The sequence below is a fragment of the Anolis carolinensis genome, chromosome 2 (genome assembly GCF_035594765.1).
Source record: "Anolis carolinensis isolate JA03-04 chromosome 2, rAnoCar3.1.pri, whole genome shotgun sequence".
NCBI lineage: Eukaryota > Metazoa > Chordata > Lepidosauria > Squamata > Dactyloidae > Anolis > Anolis carolinensis.
The window spans coordinates 143677317-143696749 of record NC_085842.1 but is presented as its reverse complement, the minus strand read 5'-3'; the positions used below and the strand labels follow the sequence as shown (position 1 = coordinate 143696749).

At 45.6% G+C, this 19433-nt stretch overlaps 1 protein-coding gene across 5 annotated transcripts in view; it reads left to right on the top strand.

The window, feature by feature from the left end:
* Positions 1–19433, top strand: part of ntn1 (netrin 1) — a 328369-nt gene that overhangs the window by 5887 nt on the left and 303049 nt on the right. For 2 of the 5 annotated variants that reach the window (XM_062970707.1, XM_008104282.2), the window contains exon 2: positions 18025–19212. In XM_062970707.1, the coding sequence (XP_062826777.1) occupies positions 18025–19212 (1188 nt within the window). Of the gene's footprint in view, positions 1–16357; positions 16481–17386; positions 17703–17737; positions 17814–18024; positions 19213–19433 lie in introns of those variants that run through there. The other 3 variants (XM_062970709.1, XM_062970708.1, XM_062970710.1) reach the window with 3 other exon arrangements.

The following is a 19433-nucleotide window of genomic DNA, read 5'->3' as shown; positions in this document are numbered from 1 at the left end:
GGGCAGACTTACCTTGCACCAGTGGCTCCTTGTGTTGCAAGACTTTGCAAAAGATTATTTTAAACTTTGCCAGAATGATACAGATCACAACATAGAAGTAGTCACTTCATAAAAAGTCTAAATGATCATAGATATAGTAAAGGAGCAGAATGAAATGCTATGTTGCTAATAAAACTTTAGTTGTCATGGTTGCAAGTTACAAACATGATACTAAGATGAACTGAAAAAACAAGCAAAAATACATCATTTTATTTAGAACAAACGTGCATATCTGCTGTTGAAAAGGATGGGGAAGAGAAACAGTAAACAAAAAATTGGTATTGCCAAACACATTTCGTTAGATTTGACCTTGAGAAGCAAGGAAGACACTTTGACATGTTGTTTTCCTTGCACTGATCCTTCCACACCTTTGGAAAATCAGTGCAGGCCATTTTGTTGAAAAAACAAAGCCTTAGAAATGTGAGCTCTCACTGCTCTGGCACCTCTGGCAGGTGGGTATCCATGCCCGTTGTTTTGAAGGGGGATTAAAAAGAGCAGGACAGAGAAAATTTCCAGGTGCATTTATAACACCTGTGTGGTATGCAATCCTAGACAAGCCTACCCAGAAGCCTCTCTGTGTTCAAAGGGTCTGCCTTCCCCACAGGTGTCTTGAGTAAGACTGCAGTCTAAATATCTCATTTTGCTTCCTGTTTACTTGTAATTTCCACAGCTGAGATTTTATTATAAGGTCCAGCAAATGGATTGGAATATCCCATATTATAAGGAATGGGAAAGTAATGTATGTCTAACCTACAACTTTTATAATAAATGCCAACACAGTGAAACTAGACTCTTAGAATTGCTATAGATACTAAGGAGGCAGAAAGGTGCATTCAACAGGTTGTTTTTTATTTTTAAAAAATTACAATCAGCCCTCTACATTTGTGTGTTTAATTTTTGCAGAAATGATTACTCTCAATTTCAATTCATATTGTCTCTCAAGGAACCTCTAGGTCAGTGATTCTCAGCCCGTGGGTCCCCAGGTGTTTTGGCCTACAACTCTCAGAAATCCCAGCCAATTTACCAGCTGTTAGGATTTCTGGGAGTTGGAAGGTCAAAATATCTAGGGACCCACAGGTTGAGAACCACTGCTCTAGCTTCTCTAATGGACTCTATGGCCACTATCCAGCAGAAGTTGACTGTGGAGTCACACTGGAGGACACTGAGAGTCCTAGAAAGGTGTTCTATTAAGTAACAAAAATTAAAAGATGCTATTTTCCCACTTTTGTGGGGGTCCTACATCTCTAACCCCAGCAAATCTGGAGGGCTTGCTACATTATATTTTGTTTAGTTGACTAAAATAAAATCTTTCTGTAGCCTGTGTACACCTTTTAGCCAGTAAATGCACAGCCTTTCAAATCCTGGAGTAACAAAAAGAAGCAAGTCATAAACGCATAGGCATATCCACCTACTCATTGCGTGTGCAGGGCCTCAAAAGTCTGCAGGAAAGGTGGTGGTGGGGAGGTGGTAGACAGTAAAGCAGGTACTTCTGCTAGCACACAAATAATACAATGATAGTCACATAAAACCTGAAATAAAGTACCCAGCTATTTTCAGTTCTGCTCCACCTGCACCAAGAGCAAAACGGAGCTGTTATCCTGCTAAACTGAAAATGATATCAAAGAATCAGTCCACTCCTTTACATGAAAAATTTAACTATTTTTTAACTAGGCTTCCTAACATGAAGTGATGTGTGTTAAATGTAAAAACCAAGAAAACATAATAACAAAATCCTAATAGTAATTGTGCAGTTAGTTTGTAAGTTAGAGTATGCATACTTCCTTAATAAGATCAGGATCAAACGTAAGTCCACCCCAGGCAAAAATCAAAAGTGTTGGAAAACTAGTTTTTATTGAGCTGCAACTCCCATTAGTTCTAGCCAGTATAACCAATGATAAGGGAGGATGGGCTCTGCAGGTCAAAACATCTGAGACACTAGAAGAGCCAATGTGGTGCAATGGTTTGAATAGTGGTCAAGAACTCTGGGAGACCAAGGCTCAAACCCTCTTTTGGCCATGGAAATTGGATGATATGGGGCAAGTCATACTCACCCAGCTTCAAAGGAAGGCAAAGGCAAACCTGTATCCAAACATGTCTTGCCAAAAAAACATAGTGAGAGGGTCACTTTAGGGTCACCATGTGTTGGAAATAACCTGAAACCCACCATAATTGCTAATAATTAGCAGATTGTGAATGGTCCACTAAAAATTGGATGGCCATCTCTTCGTAGTCCTGAGTTTTCATTCTGCACACCCTTGGTTTAACATGGCGTTAGAGATTTAGCACCTACCAAGATTTCATGAGTTACATTTTGTATGTATTTATCTCTACTGAGTAAGCTGGGTAAAAAGTTCTATTCAGTTTGAAGAAATGCACGCTGTTGTGACATTTGGACCATTCTCCCCAAAACAAATGCCCAATGCTGGGTTTGGGGTTTGATTTTTCCATATCTGGACAATTTATGTAATACATAAAGTATTTTAACTAAGCATTCACCTAAAATAACGAAGCATGAGTGAGCATGATAGACATGTGTGTCATAAGATAAAATACAGAGGAGACACCTTCCTTTAGAGTGCATAGTTTCAGTCTCACTTTTTGACGTAAACGTGCATCAGAGTGAAGACCACAAACTAGTTTCATTAACTTCATTGCTCATGGAAAATCTAGAATTCCTGTCTCTGATAACGTGGAGTGATAAATCTACAAAGGGCTTAGTCATGAATCATTTGTTGGTTTTTGTGACTGTTTCTTGTTTATTGAAAAGCCTGAGATTTTGCAGCAAAGGGAAGAAACTCATCCTCTTTTCCCATGACATCATTGGCTTAACTGGTTATAAATTGCCCTATAAATTTTTACAGGATAAGCATAATGAAGAGCATTATTAAGTAGGAAAACAATATGGGCACACCCCATGCCCTTAGATTTTCTCTTTTTCTCAGCATCTGAGTAGTACAGTATTTCCCTTCCATTTACTAACTTGCACGTATAGTATCTAATGCCATAAACATTAAATTTTGACAGTTTCTCACTGTACATTGCATTATACATAGTTTTGGAACTATATAAAAATGAAGGAAGATTAGAAATCTTCCTTAGAAGAAAAAAATGAAGGGAAAGAAGATAAGAAAAGTCAACAAGAGTGCAACAAGATTCTTGGTGGCATTTGCTATCAATTGCCTTCTGTCAACAATATCAAAATTGGCACAAGGTTGTCTCTCTTTGCTTCTTTCTTGACTGAAAAGCTAAGCTGGTAGATATAGTTATGTCTAATTTCCTTTGATATCTTTCCCTTCCTTCAAATTATTCAAAACAGCAATTTTCATCCATAGCTTAACCAAATGCCTTAAGCTGATAGATAGTGACTTCCTTGCCTTGAGCCACCAAGTAAAATTGACAGTTCAGCCAAGATTGGGACCTGGCCTTTCCTATCAAACCTCCACATTTTTCCCTTTATTTTATCCCACAGTGATAAAATCCAGTACAGCAATAGTTCTGGGCCTTTGTGTCTTCAACCGTCTTTAACTTCTGGTCTAAAGGATGTTAGCCAGTGCTCGGAGGAACTGAAGTCCAGAATATCTCAATGAACAAAGTTTGAGAGCCACAACCCTGCAGCTAAGAGTTGGAGAAGGTGCATGGAAAAGGACAATGCCTCAGGTCTAACCATAACACCAGGGAGAGTCACATGGTTGTCCTGATTAAATATCTGCATCTTCTGCCTTGATTTCAGTTGTCAAAAAACATGGCTCTACAGATGTAATTATACATCCTTCTCTCTCTACCACATATATGTGGCTACATTAATGTATCCATGCACCAACTGAAGAAAATATTTTATGCCCCTTAATAGATTGAGTGCTTTTGTACCATAATATTAACTAATAACTATCGATAAAAGTGATAGTCTTCAAAATGCTACCCCTCTCACACTATTCCGAAAAAAGAACTTTGAAATTGTTTAACTGCAGTTTGAAAAAAACAAAGCATCTGATATCATCTGTCACTGGCCTCGCCCATGCCTGATATATACATTATATATAATATAATATATCTATATATATAAAAGGATTAAAAAAATTCGGCCTAGGACAAAACAACAAAACTACACATCCCAGAAACACTAAACTTGGCAACACAACCCCTCATCCATTCCTCTACGTTCATACAACAAAAAGAAAAGAAAAATAAAGTCCTAATTAGAGGGAAAGGAATAATTGTTTTTTATCCAATTGCTGCCAGTTAGAAGGCTAAACTCTGCCTACTTGGTCTCCTAGCAACCTACTCAGCCCAGGGGACAGGCACAGTTAGGCCTCAGGCCTCTTCCACACTGCCTATAAGATACAGATTATCTGATTTGAACTGGATTATATGGCAGTGTAGACTCAAGGCCCTTCCACACAGCTATATTACCCATTTATAATCTTATATTATCTGCTACGAACTGGATTATCTTGAGTCCACACTGCCAGATAATTCACTTCAGTGTGCATTTTATACAGCTGTGTAGAAGGGGCCTCATACAATCCAGTTCTAAGCAGATAATATATGATTATAAATATACAGTAGAGTCTCACTTATCCAACATAAACAGGCCGGCAGAACGTTGGATAAGTGAATATGTTGGATAATAAGAAGGGATTCAGGAAAAGCCGATTAAACCTCAAATTAGGTAATGATTATACAAATTAAGCACCAAACATCATGTTATACAACAAAATTTGACAGAAAAAATACTTCAATGCTCAGTAATGCTATGTTGTAATTACTGTATTTACAAATTTAGCACCAAAATATCACAATGAATTTAAAACACTGACTACAAAAACATTGACTACTAAAAGGCAGACTGCGTTGGATAATCCAGAACACTGGATAAGCGAATGTTGGATAAGTGAGATTCTACTGTAATATGAAATAATTACTGTGGTAATCCAGTCCAACCCAATTCTGCCATGGAGGACACAATCCAAGCACTCTGAACAAATGCCCACCCAGCCTCTCAAGGAGAAGGAGAAGGAGAAGGAGAAGGAGAAGGAGAAGGAGAAGGAGAAGGAGAAGATGATCATACAATCATAAGGTTAGGAGACACCCCTAAGGATCATCCAGATCAACTTCCTTCTACCATGCAGGACGACACAAACCAAGCACTCCTGACAGATGGCCATCCAAGATCTGCACAGTAATAATACAAATCGAATCATAGAATCAGACAGTTAGGAGAGACCCCTAAAGGCCATCCCGTCCAACCCAACTCTGCCATTGGACAATACAATCCAAGCACTCCCAACAGATGGCCAGCCAGCCTCTCAATAATAATAAGAATAAGAATATAATACAATCCTAAGGTTAGCAGATACCCCTAAGGATCACCCAGTTCAACTTCCTTATATCATGCAGGAGGACACAATCCAACCACTCCTGACAGATGGCCATCCAATATCTGCACAATAATAATACACATCGAATCATAGCATCAGACAGTTAGGAGACACCCCTAAAGGCCATCCAGTCCAACCCAATTATGCCATGCAGGACACAATCCAAGCACTCCCAACAGATGGTCACCCAGCCTCTCAATACTAATACTACTACTGATAATAATAACAACAACATCATCATACAATTCTAAGGTTTGGAGTGACCCCTAAGGATCATCCAGATCAACTTCCTTCTACCATGCAGGAGGACACAATCCAAGCACTCCTGACAGATGGCCATCCAGCCTCTACATAATAATGATGATGATGATGAAGATGATGAAGTAGAAGAAGAAGAAGAAGAAGAAGAAGAAGAAGATGATGATGATGATGATGATAGAAGCATAGAATCCAAGAGTTTGGAGAGACCCCTAAGGGCCATCCAGCCCAACCCTTTCTACTAAGCAGCAGGACACAATCCAAGCATTCACAACACATGGACAACATATAAATACTATACAATACTACACAGGGACATAAACCCTCTCTCCTCTCACCACTTTCACAGTACACAAACAACCAAATGCATACTAAACATAAAGACAACCATACAACAGACATTCAATACCACCACTACCTCAACAAGTTCTCACCAACACCACCAGACAACGCCACAGCAATGCGTGGCCAGGCACAGCTAGTCTATATATATATAAAAGAGTGATGGCATCACAGCGACCCACAAAACAACAAAACTACAAGCCCCCCAACCTCGAAATTTGACAACACAACCCATCATCCACGCCTCTAGGTTGATACAACAAAAAGCAAAGAAAAATAAAGTCCTAATTAGAGGGAGAGAAATAATTGTTTTTATCCAATTGCTGCCACTTAGAAGGCTAAGTTCCGCCCACTTGGTCTCCTAGCAACCCACTGAGCCCAGTGTTAATAAAAGAATAAAAAATAAAATAAATACAAATAATACAATAAAAATAATAATAAACACTAAAAAATTAATACAATAAAATACTACAACAAAATAACTAAAAATAATACAACAAAATAATAAAATATAATAAATAAAAAAGATAAGTTACAATAAAATTAATTTAAAAAATACAAATAACGTCAAATAAAAATTCCACAACAACTTTTAACCAATACCACCACCACCACTTTGCCACAGCAACGCGTGGCCGGACACAGCTAGTAATATATAAAATGTCTTGGGGTTCCACAAGAAACTTTTGCTTCAAAAAGGGCTTTGTGAGTGAAAAGGTTTGAGAATACCTGGTGTATGGCATGCATTGCTTCCCAGAAAACTTTTTTGTGCTGATTAGACTAGACTAGAAAATAGTTGACTAAGAAGCTGAAGTGAAGAGGGCACAACTCGTTGGTTGTTTTGGTTGTCTTTTCATGAAAGGGTGACATGCTGAACAGTTTTGTAATATTTTCCCAAAAGTCTCTCCTGTCTTTTTTGTTTCCATAATTTATTTTTCTAAAGCATGGTTATTACATGAAAGCAGGCCTTTCTGATTTCAGTGCAATCTGTTTCCATCTGTACATTTAAGAGCAGGATGTGAATCACTCAGACAGCAACTCAAACTATGTCAAAAGCATCTCAAAGACATAGCTAGCAGGTAGTGAGTCTGTTCCCTTTTCCCAGCATTGAGCCCCTAGCTGATGGGCCAAGTGTTTATGTAGCCCCTTGGCTCTTTTCTCTCCGCTCCCTGCAAATCTCACCTTCACTTCTGTGTACCCTGCCATCACAACAATTCTAGCAACAACTATTTTTCTCCTTTCCTTTGAAAATGTTAAAATATGGCAAGCCATCAATGGGTCTTGTATCCATTGACTGCAAGGTTGCTGAGCCAGCAGGGGGAAAATTCAAGCTGTTTGGACAAGACAAACATTGTTTCATCCTTAAGTAAACCTCTCTAGAGGTCAGCTGGATTCATCTCATAGCTGCAGCCAAGATGCTGAAAGCGGACTATCCAGATGGCCTGAAAGTGAGACCCCCTTCTGCTGTGAAGGGTGGGAGGAGAAAAGAAAAACCATTATTCCCTTCCCACCCCCAAGTAAACAGGCCAACAGAAAGAAAAAGAAGAGGCCTCCAACTCCCAGCCTTGATCCACCACTTCCCCACTGTCTCACTCCTCTACAGTGGTGTTGACAGGCTAAGGGCATAATTAAAGAAATGAATCCCTATCTTGCTTTAAATCCTGTATGAGTAGGCTCATCTCAGGCTAAATACCCTGGCACCTAGGCAAGATACAGTTTTGTATAACCACCTCTTTGCCCTGGCACCACAATTTGTTGGCTGAAATAGGTGCTTGGAAAACACCAGTTTCCCGTAAAGCTGATTCTCTACAAATTGCTTTGAATGTTTTTCAGTTTCTCAGGAATCTTTGGAGTATAAAGAACCAGTCTTTTCTTTTTCAGTATTCTCAGTTAGAAAACACTTACAATGGCATTCTTTCACAAATCACAGTGAGACACGCACTTCTATACACACTTACCTGGACTAAGCCTCATTGAAATTAATGGGATTTACTTTTAAGTAAACATGTCTAGGATAGCACTGTGAGTTGGAGAGGACTGTGCATTTGTTTTTCATGTTGTTCCAACACCACTAGAATATAAATTGAGATGGCCATCTGTGTGTCAGACTTTAACTGTGCCACAAGCCTGGGTTTTTCTTTTACATATTGCTCCAAGTGCAGAGATTGTGGCAATACCCAGTTTGTTTGAACAAATGGAGAACCTAATGCTGTCCATTTAGGTAACGATGCCTCCAAAATTCCAAAAGAGACCCATTGTGGAACACCTATTCTGGATAAAGAAGAGGGAGCTAAACTTCTCTAGGGAATAATTCTCACAAAGTCCTTGAGGTTGCAGTCCTATACACACTGAGAATAACTTCCAAGCAGACAGATTTAGGAGTGTGCTGTTTTAGAATATATCAATTCCCTCCATCACACTCTCTTTTGAAATAAGTATGTATAGAGTAGGCCCTTGGCATCCACTGCAGTTAGGTTCCAGGACACTCCCCACCCCTTCATGGATCTTCAAATCCATGGATGCTCAAGCTCTATTATATACAATAGCATAGTAAAATGGTGCCACTTATATAGAATGACAAAATAAAACTTTTCTTTGAGGATTTTTTTGGATGGGGGGATATTTTTAAATCGTGGATGGTGGACTCCATGGATACAGAATCTGTGGATACAGATTCTAAACACACTCTAAAAGGATTCAGCTGAGGCAGGGGTTCAAAAGGGTTTCCAAATGTTTTTGAGTATAATTCCCAGAAGTCTCACCCAGCATGGCCAATGGCAAGGGATTCTGAGAGCAGAAGTTCAGAATGTTGGGAAGAGGAAGAAAGTTCCCTAATCCAGCCTAAGACCATACCTTGAACTCATTATAAAAATGGGGTCTGAATTCAAGTTAGCCTGGCTGAATGGCTGAGTTCTTATCTAATTCCGCAGCTCCTTGGGTTTCCATTTAAATCCTTCTCTCCTGTATTTCTCCAGAGCCTTGCAATGAAGATGAAGCAAACAATGAAAAATGAACACATTTCATTGTGTCCTTCATGCAATTGTAACTGCACCACTTGATTTGGAAATGAGGTTTTCCATAAGTGGGACTAAGAATGACATCCTCAGCCCTGGGCAGCAGAGGCTCTAATATTAAAAAGCAAAAGCAGAGCTTTTGGAGAAACCCCTATTCTTGGAGTCCCAGAACTAGACTACTGCATTCTGCCTTATGCCAGAATAAGCTTCTGGTCTTTGAGGTGCTACAAGTTGTGTTGTTGATTTTTACACTAGGAAGCTAAAGGTTTTCCCCGGACATTAAGTCTAGTCATGTCCGACTCTGGGGGTTGGTGCTCATCTCCATTTCTAAGCTGAAGAGCTGGCGTTGTAGATGCCTGCATGGAGCACTGTTACCTTCCCACCGGAGATGTACCTATTGATCTACTCATATTTGAATGTTTTCGAACTGCTAGATTGACAGAAGCTGTGGCTAACAGTGGGAGCTCACCCCATATTTGAACTGCCAACCTTTTGGTTTAATCCACTGCACCACTGGGGACTCCGATTTTTACACTGTCTCATTGCTATTCTGTTAGACTGCTATCTTTCTAAGATGTGCCTCCATCTGGTTCAAATTGTTGCATAATTACTGGCCAGGGAGTGAGAAACTGTGTTCTAGTAAATAGCTGTAGAGTGTTTCCTGCATGGAAATACTTGGGTGATGAGACGAAATGTAATGCCACTTTGGGGAGCAGAAAGGTGGAGCTAAGGGGCTTTGACAGAAATCTTCCACACTTATTTATTTATTTATTTATTTATTTACAGCATTTATATTCTGCCCTTCTCACCCCGAAGGGGACTCAGGGCAGATCACATTACACATATAGGCAAACATTCAATGCCATTTAACATAGAACAAAGACAAGACAAACATAGGCTCCCGAGCGGGCCTCAAACTCATGGTCAGAGTGATTCATTGCAGCTGGTTACAGCTGGCTTGCTCTCCAGCCTGCGCCACAGCCCGAGCCCTTAGATTTAATGGACTGAAAGATAAAATAAATGAAATTGGGTGGGGGGGAGAGAAGGTGGTTATTTGAAAGTTCTTGGAGCTCCCACTGACTCCAGCTAGTAATGACAATGGCCAGGGAAAATTGGAGTTGTAATCCATCAACATCTGGCTTCCCATCCCTCCTGTACTGAGATCCAAAGTTTAATGTGGGAGGATGTACAGAGGCCTGAGAACAAGGTTTCTCTTCCAGTGTAGTCATGCAGCCATTTTCCATTAGAATCTATCTGAAACTACCAAAATTTTATCTGTCATCTTCTGGACACCTGGACGTTGACCAGAGATGCTCTGAATCATAAACCAACCCTGCTAGGAACCATAGTATTAGGAATATATACATAACCTGTTAGGATTATGATACCAATATGGTTAGATATTGGTGCAGAGTAACAAAAATGCAGAAGACTAGGGGTTTATGTGAGCAGAGGTGAGAAAAAGGAAACATAGCCAGCCTCCCTTTCCCTTTAAAGAGTCATGCGCATAAAATAAGCATCAGAGACATCAAAAGTAAAATAGTAAAAATATGTTTACTCACAATCTTGTATGATGATGGTCATACAGGTAAAAACATCTTAGTTCCAAAAGAATACAGTTCAGGATACTACATATCTCTTAACAAAGAAGTAACATCAGCATGGCAGGATCAAGAAACAGGAAAAGCATGAAGAGCTAAAAAGGGAAAGAACAAAAGAAAGTCTCTCCTTTTGTGCCCCAAATTCTAAAGGCATATGTCACTTCCTGTAAGTCTCCAGGAAGTATACTCCCATTTCCCACATTTCCCTAAAATGTTTCCATCAACTTTGTAATGCAGCTTGGCTCAGGTTACTAAGCAACAAACAAAACTAACTACATAAACCATCCCACATTGAAAATGCATGCATGGTTGCTAGATAACCCAACAATGCCAGGCACCTTGAGAGGATGTGAGGTTTGTTGGAAACCAGGCAAGTGAGGTTTATATATCTGTGGAAGGTCCAGGGTGGGAGAAAGTACGCTTGTCTGAGACAGGTGTGAATGTTGCAATCAATTACCTTAATTAGCATTGAATGGCTTTTCAGCTTCAAGGTCTGGCTGCTTATTGATCGAATCTTTTGTTGGGAGGTGTTAGCTGGCCCTGATTGATTCATGTCTGGATTCCCCGTTTTCTAAGTATTGTTCTTTATTTACTGTCCTGATTTTAGTTTTTTAATACTGGTATCCAGATTTTGTTCATTTTCATGGTTTCCTCCTTTCTGTTGAAATGGTCCACCTGCTTGTGGATTTTAATGGCTTCTCTGTGTAGTCTGACATAGTGGTTGTTAGAGTGGTCCAGCATTTCTGTATTCTCAAATAATATACTGTTTCCAGGTTGGCTCATCAAGGGCTCTGCTATGGCTGACTTCTCTGGTTGGAGTAATCTGCAGTACCTTGCATGGTCCTCTCTCTGCACATAAAACAGGAAAGAAATCTGAACGGAAGCCTGAGTAGGGAAGTTGTGGAAAATATTATATAAAAGCGTTCATGCGTTTGGGAGAAGTGGAGTCTAGGCGAAGCCAGGTTCAAAAACAGAGCAAATTTCATACTACAGTAGAGTCTCACTTATCCAACATAAACGGGCCAGCAGAACGTTGGATAAGCGAATATGTTGGGTAATAAGGAGGGATTAAGGAAAATCCTATTAAAAATCAAATTAGATTTATAAATTAAGCACCAAAACATCATGTTATACAACAAATTTGACAAAAAAAGTAGTTAAATACGCAGTAATGTTATGTTGTAATTACTATATTTATGAATTTAGCACCAAAATATCACAATATATTGAAAACATTGACTACAAAAATGCATTGGATAATCCAGAATGTTGGATAAGCGAGTGTTGGATAAGTGAGACTCTACTGTACTTGTGAGTCTTGGAAGCAAAGGCTCAATTCAATATGTATTCTACTTTTTTAAGGAGTTTAGTGACTCCTCGAAAGGCAAGCAAGTTGTGGGGAGGGTTGTATATCCCTGTTTTTAAAACCCTGGATAACATTTCTAAAGATCAATTTATGCAGAGGACTAACATTGGTGCAAATGTTTGGACCCAATTCCTGAAATGTTTTATTTACTGAGGAATAAAAGGAAAAAGAGGATTTGCATAGCATGAGGAACCTAACTGTAATTCCTTTTGTAAGTGGGTCTTCTTGAAAAACGGGATCTCGATCAAAATAGTTTCCTCCCTTGTCGAAGACTCCTGCGAAGATCCAGTGGATCTGTTTCCATTTCAACGGTCCATAGTTATGCGGTGAAATAATCCTTGCCAACACCGATAGAAATCAGAAACAAATTGCGTCTGAATCTTTACAGATATGAAAATACCTAGAGAAAAAATCGGTTTCTGGACATAGCAACTTGGAAGGCTGTTTTGATAATTTAAAAGGAACCCTCGCTTCACTAGTTGTGATCAGAAAAGCAACTTTAAAACATACTACAACAATATTTTAGAACAGCAAGTGAAAACCCTTTTATATGTTGATAAAACGAGGAAAAGGATGGGTCAGGGAGCGACCCCAATCCCGTGGAAAAGGAGACCATTTTCATGGCGTTTAAAGGAGGTTTCTTGGGTTGCCTGTCGCTAAACAGGACACTTTCTTCGTTGGCATGCGACGGGATCCTGGAAGCACCTTTGAGACTCGTTGGGAGCATAAACTTTCGTAAGTCTCTTTTCTCAAAGACATGCAAAAGGCACGCTACTCTCTGAGAAAACAACTTCTGCTGCCAAGTTTGCGCTCCCAACGACTTTCTCTGGGAAGGAGCTACAAGATCCCTTTGCGGACCCATCTTCCAGACGAAGGGTGAAGGGTTTAGGGAGTATTTTCGTTGTCAAGGAAATGATTACATCAAGGGATCAGGAAACTTGATTCCGTCTCTCACAAGAACATGATCGCATATTGTGAAAACGCTGTTTGAAAGTACGACTCACTGGCTTGGAAGGGGAGCGTGTTTAAGGCCTCTTCTACACTGCCATATACAATCCTGATGATCTGCTTTGAACTGGATTATATGGCAGTGTAGAAGGGGTCTAAAATGCAAGGTAGCGGGTATGGTCCTAAGAGTGTGTCAACACCGTGGAATGAAAGCGGTTTGACTCTTGTGAGTCTTGTCTGTTGGAGGGTGGTGTGGATGTTGCAATTAATCACTTTAATTAGCATTGAAAGGCCTTGCAGCTTGAAGGCCTGACTGATTCCTGCCTAGGGGAATCCTTTGTTCGGAGGTGTTAGCTGACCCTGATTGTTTCTGTGATTCCCCTGTTTTCGGAGTGTTGTTCTTTATTTTCAGTAAATGCAACAGTCACACTTGCCTCAAGCAGACAAGAGTTCTTTCTCCCACCCTGGACCTTCCACAGATATATGAACCTCACTTGCCTAGTTTTCAAGAGGCCTCACAGCCCCTGAGGATACCTGCCATAGATGTGGGCGAAACGTCAGGGGAGAATGCTTGTGGAACATGGCCATACAGCCCGGAAAACTCACAGTAACCCAGCGATTCCGGCCATGAAAGCCTTCGACGACACAACAACATTACAAAGTGCAGGAAGCGGGGTCCGACCAGAAAACCTTTTAAATACCACCTTTGCGCGATTTCCGCGGTTTGCTTTGCAGCAGATGAAAGAACCGATGCATTGCCCTCTCAACCCCATGTGCAGGACTGGCGGCCGAGGCGGGAGAGAGGCCGGTTCTCCTTGCCCGGAGGAAAGCGAGAGAGGAGGTGGTAGGCGTTGGGTCAACACTGCAGAATGGATGCAGCTTGACACTACTTGAACTGCCCGGGCTCAATGCTGTGTGTTGTGGTTGTATAAAGCCTTCCCTGCCAAACAGGGTGTCTCACCAAAACAATTCCCAGGATCCCATAGCATGGAGCCACGGCAGTGACAGTGGAGTGAAACTGCATTCAGATGCGCCCTCAACACCGGACTGAAAGCAGAGGAGTTGCGGATTCCGGATTGGGGAAAGATATCCGCGCGTGGGGAGGGGAGAGCGACCCTTGTGTTGTGTGCGTACTATCCTTTCTCTCTGTTCTCCACTCTCTCTCTCTCTGCGTCGTCCCTCCCTGGCTCCTCCTCCTGGCCCTGCCCCCAAGGCCCTGGAGGCCCCGCCCCGTGGGCCGAAGCTCCACCTCCCACGCCCCCCCCCCTCGGGGCCCCTCCTGCTTTTTTCCTGCGACAGAGGAGGGAGGGGAAGGCGAGCAGAGACCCCTGGGTGGCGTGGGAAGGGCTTGAGCGGGGGTTGCCTCTGGTTGAAGAGCCGTGGGCATCCTTTTGGGTGGGCACAGGGCAGATCTCGCCGAAACCGGGATTTTCAAAACAGCTCCCCTGCCTACATGTGCCAAGGCGATGGGGCTCAGCAATGCTTGCCCTCCAATTCGGGATTCCTTCGGGCATTTCCATAGAATCTTCCAGCTGGAAGAGACCCCAACGGCCACCCAGCTCCACCCCCTTCAGCCAGAAAGAGACGCACCATCAAAGCCCTCCCGACAGATAGCCATCCAGACCCTGCTTCCAATCCCGCAGAAGAAGAGATTCCACCACACGGCGAGGCGGAGTCTCCATCCCTTTGAAAGCAGCCATTCGCCTGATGAGGCCCTCCATGGAAATGAGTTTGACACCTCTGACTTAAGTAGTTGGAGAACAGAAAGCTGAGAGGGGGCATGGTGACCGCTGTTACGTTGTGACCGTGTTTAAGATTTGAACTCGTGATCGCTAGCTAGTAGGTGAGATGGATCTAGTTGTGGATGAGACTACACCCTGTTGGAGAATCGGAGCTGCTAGGCTCAAAATAACCCTCAGTTGGCATGATTAAACCATAAATATAGCAGAGTATCAGAAGTAAACTTTATCACCAGCAGAAACTTCCCTGTGGTGAGCTAGGATCAGCTTCTATTCTTTAGGGTGGCTTAGGATTGCAGAGTCAGAACTTTAGGTTCAAAAATATTTATCGAAGTAAAAGAAATACATTCTCCATAGAAAAGGTCTTGGAGCTACTTACTAAGTCTCATTTTCTAAAAAGGGAAGAGGGTAAAAGGTCCTACATTTTGCCTAGAGAGAGTACGAAGAAGGTACGAAGAAAAAGCAGAAGAACAGTGTCAAATGGCTACATGACCAACTAAGGGCAATAAAACTTAAAAAGGAAGATGTGTTATCGAAGTCTTTCATGGTTGGAATCACTGGGTTGTTGTGCATTTCCCGGGCTGTATGGCCATGTTCCAGAAGCATCCTGTCCTAACGTTTCGCCTCCATCTATGGCAGGCAAAAAAGGAAGTTGCCTCACAGAATTCCAAGGGGAGGAGACAGTGCCTGGCAAGAAGAGTGAAAACCAAGCCCTTTCTGGGAAAACATGCCTAGGAATGTGGGGAAAGGAATCCCTCAGCTTGGCACTGTCTCTACACTAGCTGCTCACTGAGGACTGGAAACATGATGACACAAGAGACTTGTTCAGGGATGAAACCCAACGCACCCCGCCTTGAATTTTCGGGCTAAGAACTGGCCTGTAGCAGCCACGAAAGCCACCTCTCTTGGTTTCGTATCCACTCCACTCCTCTGGAATGGAAGAAGGCCAGCCTTGTGAGCTAGCGATCCCATCGGGGAGGTAAAAGCCCCCCGGAAACGGCAGGCCTCGCTCCCAGGCTCAGGGCAGAGCTGCGACCCACAACTGCTGGCCTCCCTGAAGGGAAAACAGCACAGAAATGACCTCTAGGGAAACGGCCCCGTTTGCCAACGGCAGAGAAAGGGCGGCCGAGATTCCCTCGGATTAGAGAGAGAAAAAACCTCCAGATCCATAAAGAAGCATGCTTTAACCCTAAAGTACCGCCTCCCCAATCTACCGGTTCGGGACCTCAGGGTCTCTAGCCTGTTTCATGCTCCGCTTAATACGTTCTCTGTTTAAATAAGCGGCCGACTTCCAAGCCGTCTTGCTGTTAAGGAGGAGCGGCTCAGTTTAGGACGTGGATGCAGAGCAGGTGCCGTGGGCTCAGAGGGAGGAAGTGGCCAAGCCACACCAGGGGCTTTCTTGCCTAAGAAAACACGGTGAAATCCACGGCGGTGCCATAAATGGCTTTCCCTCTGAGTGAAGAGGACGGTGGGATTGTTCAGGCAGGTGGGCGGACACTCACTCCCAGCGACCGGGCGGGCACGCGAAGCGGGCTCTGCAGGCGCCACTTCCTTGGCATGAACCTGGGCGTCTCTCCACAGCCCGCGCTTTCCTGAGTCCGGAGAAGCCAGTCCGGGGGCGACTGGGAAGGAGGGAGGGGGGAGCGAGGAGGCGTGGCTCCCCAAAAAGCCCCTCCCCATCCATCCCTCAGGGCGACCACGGGGCTGTGGGGCGCCTGCATGGCCACCACGCTGAAGGAAACGCTCTCCGCTTCTCTTTGGGGCTGATTTGCCTGTTTCAGGGGGACCAAACCAGGTACTGCAAGGGTGACTTTAGCGCCCGCTTACGGTTTTCCCTCTGCTAGCAGCCAGTGGCACTTTAAAAGTGAGGCAGGTAGTGAATGCTGTCACCCAGGGGGCGGGGCGGGGGCTCAAGCAGAAGCCACTTCACAGAGCGCGCGTGTTTATTCGCGTTCGTATGTGTGCACGCCTGTATATACCATGTTTACCTGAAAATAAGATGCTGTCTTATATTTATTTTCCCTCAAGAAGATACACTATGGCTTATTTTCAGAGGATGTCATATTTTTAAGTATGGAACAAGAATCTGCATTTTGGAATGATTTCTCTGGGCTCAGTAGCAGGCTGCTTGCTGGAGCGTTTCCCCTGTCCCCTGGTGTTTGTGTGGGGCGAGAAGGAACCACCAACTGTTGCTGGTTTGTGCTCGGGGAGAGAGACCCGCAGTGCTGAGTGAAAGGGCAGCTTTACTCCCCCCCCCCCCCCAGGTGGCACAATATTTAAACAGAGCGTCCTGCTCCTCACTTCACTGAGGAGACTTTTACTTTCATTTTCAATGTCTCCTCTATGCCTCAGGTTGCGGCAGGCACAGAAGCACAGAACTATTGGGCACCTGACAGGGGACCGACCTTGTAGGCTGCATAACCACTAGGTCTTATTTTTGGGGTATGACTTGTATTGCGCAAATGTTTAGAAATCCTGCTATGGCTTATTTTATGGGTATGTAAGTCACTCTGAGGCGTCCTGAGGTTGTGTCTCTGTGGTGCTCCCCACCTCCCTCCCTCCTCCAGCCCAGCGTCTCCTTCCACTCTGAGGCGACCTGAGGAAATTCCATGCTCGGGTCCCCGTGCGCTTGTATGTGTCCCTGTGCGTGCCTTTTTCCCGCGCGCGCCGCACTCCATCCCCTCCTTCCCTTGCTCCCATCCCTCCCTCTTTCATCCCAAGCCCTCCTTCTACGCTGAGGCGTCCTGTGGAGAGTCCACATTCGGGTCCGCCTGAGTGTGTATGTGTCCCTGTGCGTGTCTTTTTCCCGCGCGAGCTCCACCCCCTCCCTCCCGTCCCTCCCTCCTCCCTCCCAACAAGCCCTCCTTCCTCTCGGAGGCGTCCTGCGCGGAGCTCACACCCCGACTTGTGCTGACAGAAGCCGCTTCACAGAGCACGCGTGTATTTGCGTTCGAGTGTGCGCGCGCGTGTCTGTATGTAAGGTACTCTGAGGCGTCCTGAGGAGACTTCACACTCAGGTTCGTGTCTCTGTGCTGCGCCCCACCTCCCTCCCTCCCTCCTTCCCTCCCTCTTCCAGCTCAGCGCCTCCTTCCACTCCGAGGCGTCTTGAGGAGAGTCCGCGTGCGCGTGTATGTGTCCCTCTGCGTGTCTTTTTCCCGCGCGCCCCACCCGCTCCTCCTTCCCTTCCTCCCTCCCTCTCTCTTCCATCCCAACCAGCCCTCCTTCCTCTCGGAGGCGTCCTGCGCGGAGCCCACGCGCCGGCTTGTGCTGAGCCGCTTCCCGCCTAATTCCGGGCTCGGGCTGACTCCTTTGCTTTCTCCCTCTCTCTCTGTCTTCCAGGCTCCTTCGGAGGAGGCGCCATGTCTCCGTGGGGCTGGGAGGCGCTGGTGGCGCTGGCGGCGGTGGCCTGCTTGGCGGCGGAGGGCAGAGGAGGCGGCGGCATGTTCCCGGGCCAGGCGGCGGGGGCGTCTGCTGGTGGCGGAGGCGGCGGCGCATCATCTGCTGGAGGTGGCGTGGGTGCGGGGCCTGCCCCTCAGCCGGACCCCTGCTACGACGAGACGGGCCAGGCCCGGCGCTGCATCCCGGACTTCGTGAACGCGGCCTTCGGGAAGGAGGTGCGGGTGTCAAGCACGTGCGGGCGGCCGCCCTCGCGCTTCTGCGTGCTTTCCGAGAAGGAGGCGGCGATGGCGGGGCCCGGGAGCAACAGCGGGGAGGGCAAGGCCTCGCAGCAGCAGCAGCAGCACCCGGGGGCCTCGTCCCCGCCCCGCCCGCGCGCCTGCCACCTGTGCGACGCGGCGGAGGCCAAGCGCGCGCACCCGGCCGCCTACCTGACGGACCTGAACAACCCGCACAACCTGACCTGCTGGCAGTCGGAGAGCTTCCCGCAGCACCCGCAGAACGTCACGCTCTCGCTCTCGCTGGGCAAGAAGTTCGAGGTGACCTACGTGAGCCTGCAGTTCTGCTCGCCGCGTCCGGAGTCCATGGCCATCTTCAAGTCCATGGACGGCGGGCGCAGCTGGGTGCCCTTCCAGTTCTACTCCGCGCAGTGCCGCAAGATGTACGGCCGGCCCAGCCGCGCCGCCATCACCAAGCAGAACGAGCAGGAGGCCGTCTGCACCGACTCGCACACCGACGTGCGGCCCCTCTCCGGAGGCCTCATCGCCTTCAGCACCCTGGACGGGCGGCCCTCGGCCCACGACTTCGACAACTCGCCCGTCCTGCAGGACTGGGTCACGGCCACCGACATCAAGGTGGTCTTCAGCCGCCTCCACACCTTCGGCGACGAGAACGACGAGGGCGACCCGCAGCTGGCCCGCGACTCCTACTACTACGCCGTCTCCGACCTGCAGGTGGGCGGGCGCTGCAAGTGCAACGGCCACGCCGCGCGCTGCCTCCGCGACCGCGACGGGCTCCTTGCCTGCGACTGCAAGCACAACACCGCCGGGCCCGAGTGCGACCGATGCAAACCCTTCCACTACGACCGGCCCTGGCAGCGCGCCACCGCCCGGGAGGCCAACCAGTGTCTGGGTGAGTACAGCACGCCTGGGCAAACTGGTGCCGAGCAGGCGTGAGCCAACCTGGGCCCTCCCTCCAGGTGTTTTGGACTTCCACTCCCGCCATTTCTAACAGCCCCAGGCCCTTTCCTTTCCCCCTCTGCCGCTTAAGCGAGGAGAAGGAGGAGGAGAAGATGCTTAAGCGGCTGAGGGGGTAAAGGAAGGGGTCTGAGGTCTGATGTTGGGAGTTGAAGT